At 36.2% G+C, this 8,111-nt stretch overlaps 1 protein-coding gene across 9 annotated transcripts in view; it reads left to right on the top strand.

Annotated features, from left to right (window-relative positions):
• The window catches only part of ZMIZ1 (zinc finger MIZ-type containing 1), a 307,061-nt gene that overhangs the window by 160,217 nt on the left and 138,733 nt on the right, over positions 1-8,111 (top strand). For all 9 annotated transcript variants that reach the window (XM_026855129.1, XM_026855130.1, XM_026855128.1 and 6 more), the window contains one exon: positions 400-513. In XM_026855129.1, the coding sequence (XP_026710930.1) occupies positions 400-513 (114 nt within the window). The remainder of the gene's footprint in view (positions 1-399; positions 514-8,111) is intronic.

Raw genomic sequence — 8,111 nt, forward strand, 5'->3', positions numbered from 1 at the left:
TAAAACCTTGATTGTTGGAAGGCATGGCTATGCTGGCATATCCCAACAAGACTGAAATTTCCCTCAGTTTGGGCTCGGACAGTTTTGATTTCAGAGTAGAATCCAGTACGATTTTCAGATGGGAGAGGTGATGTTATAGAGGAGGGAAATCAGGGGAGCTCTGCTATTTGAGCTACAGGTCACCTCTAACTACTGTGTTCATATCAGAAAATTAGAAAGTCTGCATAAATATTAATAAGAATGAAGTAGAATTTTTTGTGTTCACTGTACAATTTAAGGTCTTGCTTCCAAATTATATGCTGTTCCTAGTTTCCAAACTTTGCATTAAGTGATGTAGAAATAGACTATGTCAGCCCGTGTGTATTTTACTTACTGTGTTGCTTTGTCTTCCCTTTCCAGCACTTACAGAACCCTGCAAACTTCCATAATGCAGCAACAGAGCTCCTGGACTGGTGTGGAGACCCCAGAGCCTTCCAGAGACCATTTGAGCAGAGCCTGATGGGTTGTTTGACGGTATGTCCACTCCCTCTGTGGTGATGGTTCCTATCCTCTGTTTTATATATGTCATTTTATCTTAGACACGTGAAGCCAGATCCTGTTTGACTCCATTACTTAACAGGAAGCAAAATGCAGTAATGAGAAGTTAAATCATAAAAGGGGAAAACATTTATATTTAGGTTACTTACAAATATACAGGCTGGGTTACTTGAAATGCATATACAATATTTATTTTCACGGTTTGAAATTGCTAAACAAGCTGTGTTCTTATGCAGTTGGCAGACTTTTCAAGAATTTATTTTCCTTTGCTCATTTTTGTGGGAACTGGAGGTCTACTTGTCTTCTATCCTAAGCATGCTGCTTTACTTTCAGCTGAACAGTGTCTCTGACATGCCTGTTCAGCTTACAGATACTGACTGAGGTCTAATCCTGACATACTAATTCCAACAGTTTTATCACCTTCAGTGTTTTTCTTTCCATCCACTCTTTATTAAGACCACTGTAGTTTCTATACTTCACTATAATGCGTTGAAAATATTTTTTAGTGTGTACACAACAGGATATTTTGTTTTGAAAGTTTTATGTCCCATGCACCCAGGAGGAGGATCCAGTCCAAAATTGTTACATGGATTCAAGACATTAGAAAATTTGAATTCTGACTGGAGTAGGAGTGCTCAAAAGCTTCATTGCAATTTGAAGAACAAACTTGATATAAATAAATAGTCACAAAGGAGATAGAAATTTAAAAATTATTAATGAAGAGACCATCGTTGTATTTTGGGGGGGGTCAGAAGCGCATGGATTATTTTCATGCACTGTGTAGCTGATGTATATAAAACAGGCACTGAAACTGAGATTTAGTTGCCAGAAATCCAAATGTTAAAGAATGGCTCCATCTTAATGTGCTCAAATGTATAGCATCCCTCAGATTTCTATGTCAAAAAGTTAGAATAAATCCAGTGGTATAAGGAGGTATGTATCATTCTCCCAATCAGAAAAAAAAGTCCTGAGATACTATATTTAACAATTCCATTTGAAGTACAAGTTCTATATAACCTCAGTGATGAGAAAATGTACATAGGATCTTACGTGATCATAAATATATTTTATTTATACTTTTTAAAATACTATAATAACATTTGCAAGTTAGCATTTGGGAAAGGAGACATTCAGCTCAAGGATACTTAGGCAGTCTGTGCACAGTATCTCTGCAGACCTCTGCTAAAGCGTTGTAAATCTGACCTACGGCTTCCTTGCTGTTTAAATCTTTTCTTTCTACATAAGCAGATCTGCCACCCTGCCCAAGTGCAGAATCAAAATAAGGTCTGATGGGTAGTGGTTCACTATCTTCATAGAGCGCAGGGAAAGCAGAAAGGAAATATTCTGTGAAAAATAATGAGTTAAAACACACAATTCCTGGTTATCAGAATTTATTGACATGCAAATACTATCTTCTGATGAGAAATGAAGGAAAAAATCCTTATTATCTAAGTACTGTTAATATTTGAACAGCATGCATTGCTTTGCTTCATACTGCTCCCTGAAATCTGAACACGGTGGCATGAAATCCCCCTTTCCCAGGCTTGTTATGAGAGAGCAGTATCTGCACTGTAGGACTGACTGGCAGCAGCATCTTTATCACATATTGTAATCTCATTACATTCCTAACAAGGAAAAAACAACTTAACTAGTTGGCTTGTTTTGTGTTAGATAAATACATGGGATTTGCAGAATGGATATAAACTGCAACGATTATGTGGTTTTTGTTCCTAAAATCCCTCTAAGGAAGGTATTCTTTAATTTCTCACTGTGTACATCCTTCTTCCTGCTCCCCAGTAAACAGACTTAACTACATGGTGGTTGTACCCCAACAGGTTGACACTTCCTTTATCTTCCTAATATGTAGCAGTACAGTGGGCAGGATCTCCTTTTTTTTTTTTTTTTTTTTTTTCCCCCTCCTTACAAAAATTATTTCTATTTGAGCTTGCTCATATATAGCTTCTTTCTAAATAATAATTTCTTCAACATTTAGCAAAGGTGGATGTTGAGGCTTGTTGTCCTATTAAAGGAAAATGTGTTTATGTACCTTTGTTTAACAGACATGATGGAACTTCAGTCTGTTTCCAGGAAAATTATTCAGAAAGTTGCAAATAAGTGAAAGGCAGCTGAAATCCTGGAATTATCATGAGTAAATTTAACATTAACTTGCTTAGCTGCATGTTCTGTACTATCAGGAGTCAGTTTTTCTTAATGCTGACAAAGTTTATCGATATTGTTCTTTGTGAAGATTATGCGAAAATAAAAATGAAAAATCAGTGTGAAAGTCTGCTCAACCACTGAAACAGGATTATTGTTTTATTTTACCAGTCTTTAAAATGACCTTCAAAACCAAATTCCCTTAAAACTTCTGTATTTTTGGATATGCTTTTTAAAGCAAGTGGTCTTTACCATCACTACAACATTTGAACTGTGTGGATTCCTAAAGGCAAGTGCATTTCATCCAGAAATTCTACAAATAGTAAAAATGCTTGCTTACTTATAAGGCTTGTCCTCTATAGTATACAGAAGGATTTTTTCATTTATGACATTCTGTTCTGTTAACTCTCTGACCAGGGAAAAAGGGGTATACTAAACTGTTCTAAAACCATCAAGGGATATGAAATTATCATATCCTACTAGTGCATAATACAGTATATACTAATCCATAATTGAAACACATTAATGTGCCATGACTGCAGAAGGACAAGCGCTCTCAGGAATGAGTAAACCATCCATTCATACAGTGCAAACTTTAAATGCATCAGATGTAATGACAGAGCATCAAACCAGATCTCTTGTATTATGAATAACCAATTTAATCATACCTCTGGTTGCATTGTTTCAATCTTATCTAAAATATTTTTGCAAAAATTAACCAAGTGGATTTAATCCTGTTAGTAAAATGAAAAAAAAAAATGTGCTCAAATTCTTGAAATTGTGCTTTAATTTAAAAAGTGGTTCTTAGAAAGTAGTTCTGTTTATCCTGTGCACCATTTTCGTGTCAGCACTGTCAGTAATATCAGATTCACTTTATAACACCAGTATGTTTTTACTCCTGTTGCCAGTCTAACAGACCCTGAATGGATACACAAGAATGGTTTTAGAAATATTCTGCTTGGGCATCAAGAGAAAAGCTTTCAGCTTCACTTACTGTTTTTGATAATATTATATAGAATAAGCTGTTACGGAATGGTTTTTGTGCTTAAATTGTAATGCCAGAACTTAAGGAAATCTTGACGACTTGAAAATTTCATGAGTTAGCCAAACATCACAAATGTTGAATGTCAACACATTTCTAGCATTCGTTTTCCTCGGTGATTGTTTTCTCTTTTAGAATAATAGATGTGCACAGTATACATACTGGCTATTAGTGGTAGATAATAATTTTTATGTATCAGCAGTAATTGATATTACTGGAGTTATGATTGCTACTATGGGTTTCAATGACATTGTATACAGGATAATAGGAGTGGTTTTCTTATCTCAAGAACAAACTCAGGATTTGGTACAAAAACAGAAATTTTACCAGAGAGGTGTCTAATAAGGCATATAAACAGTCTTTGTTAGCTAGTTAAATACTTTAAATGATTGGTCTTTTAGAGGTGAAGTAAATGTGATAAAAAACTTAGGCTAATGCCGTGAAGACCTATGAATAAAACTGGAATAATTCTGTGAAGTGCAAACAGTCAAGGAGAAAAGGTTTAGGGTACACAGGTAAAGCTATAGCTTGTGCTGTAAAAACAAAATACTTTTTCATGAACTAAGCCCTAAAAGCTGTGCCCTTTCTGGCAAAAATGTGTGTGACTGCACGTGTGTTGCCCTTATGTTCAAACAGTTTTGGCAGACACTGATTCTAGAACTTACCTTTTTGTGCTTCACCCATTACAAAAAATCACCAAAGTGAGTGGGCAATACAAGTTTATAAAGAAAACACATTTCAACAGATAAATAGAAGGTCAAGGAGGGAGGGGTAAGCTTTGAATAATATTTTTTTTCTTTCAAGCTACAGGCTAAATAAAAGTTCCCTTGAACAGCCTTGATGGAACTCATGCAAAAGAATTATCCTCTTTCTCAGAGACAATAAACTCTGAGAACTAACTAACTTACAAAGGAAAGCTAAGTGTTATTTTTTCAACAGTAGTTATTTTCAAATCAAATAGAACTGTCTGTAGGCCAGAAACAGAATTGAAATCATTGATTCTATAAATTACTGAAATTGCAATGGATACAGTGTTCTTTGGTATGTTACATTACTTCTTTCATAGTGTTACATGGAGCTGATTGAAATAACCTCCACTTAGACAAACCAGACATAGCATGTTTGTATTATGATGAAACCGTTTCTGATTCTAGCCTTCATAGTTTACAAAGTACTTTGGGATGAGATTATATTACTGTAAGGCTAATATTCTTGATAAATTTAAGAATAAAATTCTCTAAAAATGTGCTGTATATGGCATTACCTTACTGTCTTCTGAAAGAAATAGCTTTGGTTACTACACACAGTTAAAAAAAAATAACCCTAGTTTGGTTGGATGCAATTGTCTCACTCTCTTCTGCTTTTTCTCAGATCCACTCTAGTCTTATCCCATAGGTCTGCTCTTGCCAAACAGTTTAACATGTAAAGATCTTAATGGGGGCATTGACTGTCTTTTGTGTCGATGCTGCAGCAAAAATGGAAAGAAGGGGACAGCTGAGAGCAAAATGGACAGATTTACAGACTTTTCAGTCGAGGACAATAAAGGCACTGCTTTGTTCTCTTACTGCGCTTCAGCATTACAAAGCACCACGTTTGTTGTTCTTCAGGGCTCTGAACTCAACAGCTGTGTGCAGTTATTCTGTAGCTGTACCTAGAGGCGTAGTCTAAGAAATTAAAATCCATTGCCCCAGTGGTTTTGGGCAGTAGGAGGAATCAAGGCTGTGCTTACCTGGGCTGGCTCTTGGCCAAAGCACTGAATGTAATAGAGCTGCTCTGGTGAAAACTGGGGTCTCTAATCACCGTGGTTAGGCCCTGGGCCTCTCTTTCCATCCAAAAGGTACTTCCTACACCAGTTTGTCCACAAAAACATATGCTGAAGTAGTCATTAAATATGCCCTCTTCCCCCCTGTATCATAATGTTCTACATTTCCTCTCGAAGTGTTGGGTCTGCCTGTTATCAGGAGTGGGATACTCACTATTAATCATTAATAATTTATTTTTTTGTTTTAGAAATGTTTCTCTTCAAATGAAAAGAGTAACAACACACAGAGTGGTAGTCCTAGTTGTACTCTTTTTGAAGATTATGGATTCCATTTAAAACTTTGTTTCATTTAAATTGGACTTAATATGAAATTATGTATTATTATAAATTATTAAATTATGGTTTTCATTTAAATCTGTGCTGCCTGTAGCTCTTACGAGATCTCTGTATTGTTGAAGAGAGTTGCTGAAATAATGAACATCTGTGCTGAACTGATGGAAGTATCTGCTATAGGTTCACATTTTAGTGGTACTGATACATGATACAATAATCCTATGAAATGCCTTTCTCTTAAGAAAATCCTGGAATTGAGACTACTGAGATTTTTTTAGGTCATTTTGAGAAAAAAAACCTGCTCTCAGATTCATGATACAGTATTATATTTTAACTCATCCAATATGTAATGAAAAATATAATAGATTAAAAAATACATATTTTTTTTAAAAGGCAAGAACAGTATGTTGGAATAATGTCAAGTTTCTATAACAGGATGCCTCAGCAAAAACAACAAAGTTGAGCTAATGCTAATGTGTTTACAAGGTATCTGCTGCTACATTGACTTCATATCTGGCTGTGTTCATTCTGTTTAACGCAGAAGAGTATGTAATCAGAAATCAACATGTGACATTCAAAAAATCAGATTTCAAATCAGGTTAGGATCCAAATGTGAGTAATTACAGATGGAAGAGTTAGTTCAGCATATCTATACCCAGAAAACGGCAGGATGCAGCTGCCCATTAGAGCCCTAGAAACATTGCATTTAGTATCCAATACTTTCAGAGCACAAAGTTCACAAGGAAGAAATTCTGCTTGTGTCCTCATCTCCATGTGTTTGTTAAGCACACAGTTTTATGTGTTTGCAGTGCATCACAGTGCTCCAAGGCTCTGTACGTGCTGTACCATCAGAGTACAGCCAGCAGGCACAGAAAACACTCTGCTTCAGAGCAGCTCATAATGCTACCAAATAACTCAGTATTACTGGCTGTTGTATGACCTCATGGTGTCCTAAAGGCCTTTACTTAGTTTCGTTATTAGTCAAGACATGGGTTATTTTACAACTTTAAAATATTTGTTTGAGATGTGTTGCTGCCCAAATTAAAATGCTTTTGGAATTCCTTTATCACTCTCTGATGGCTGTATGTTTCATCCATTTCATTGTTCAAAGTCTGTGAGGATTTAGATGGCCACAGGATTGGAGTGACCCAGTGATAAGATCATTTAATTAAAGCAAAATCCCTTCATCTTTCCCTCTGGGAGAAAAGTTCAGATGGAGAGGGTTGAGTATAGTGACCTGCTGTTTTATGCTTATGGTTGTTAGAGATTTTGAGAGGAGAGGAAGAGGATGTAAAGGAGGAGGATAGCCTTACTCTGCGTGGTTTACTTTACTGTTGCAGGAAGTGTCAAGAAAAGTAGTAGATGGCAGAGATACTGGTTTATTTTATTTTGAACATATGGTCCTTATCCACCTAATGGGGTGGGAAGTATATTTTAAGAAAACTCTAGTTTGAATACAAGAGCTCTGTAGCGTCTCTTACATTTGCAGAACCTACTTAATGTCTGTTTTCCAGCATCAAAGGCAAGAAACTAATTAATGATGTATAACTTTACTCACCTGCTTTGGTTGTCTGTATTGTTGAGGCAGCCCTTCTGTAACTGGAGTGTAAGAGTCTCATCTGACTAGGACTATCAGATTGCAAAGATTTCTTCCTCTCTTCCTCCCCCCCCCCCCCCCCCCTGAATAATCTGAGTGAAATTTATGGTGCTGTCATCTGGGCTATGTTCCTCTGTTACGACAGTGTAACATAGGGCAATGTCAAAAGGCATATTAGAGTTAACATATGTTACAGCCACTGTCTTCCTTAAACTTACAAGGCAAGTTAATTCACCAAAGAAAACTGCACTGTTCTGATGGATTCACGATGATGTTCTATTTTACTCTCCTAATATTTGTTTGGTAATTTGTTTTTTTATCTGTCTTGGTACCTGTAATTTCTGAGATTCACCTTTTCGCTATCTTAAAACCAGAGATTTGATGTACCTTTATGGTCTCTGTCTTGAATGAATTCCTGAAGATAATCATTAGCAGTTACAAGGTTTGCCCGGGCTAGTTCCTTTGAGGCACTCTAAGGTAAATTTTAGCAGAGTCTGATGACTTGAATATATTAAACTTATCAAATGTCTTGTAGTTAGTTCTTTGCATTTTCTGGATCATATTCCTGTGACGCAGTTGTCGTCTTGTCTCTGAGAAATCTCAGTGTTTATTTAAAAGGCCAGGATGTCCCTTGCAGTACAGGTTAACCAAAGGAGAGCCTTCCAAGTACCACAAGCTATGTC

Source organism: Athene cunicularia (assembly GCF_003259725.1).
Source record: "Athene cunicularia isolate RWA chromosome 9 unlocalized genomic scaffold, athCun1 chr9_part1, whole genome shotgun sequence".
NCBI classification, from domain to species: domain Eukaryota; kingdom Metazoa; phylum Chordata; class Aves; order Strigiformes; family Strigidae; genus Athene; species Athene cunicularia.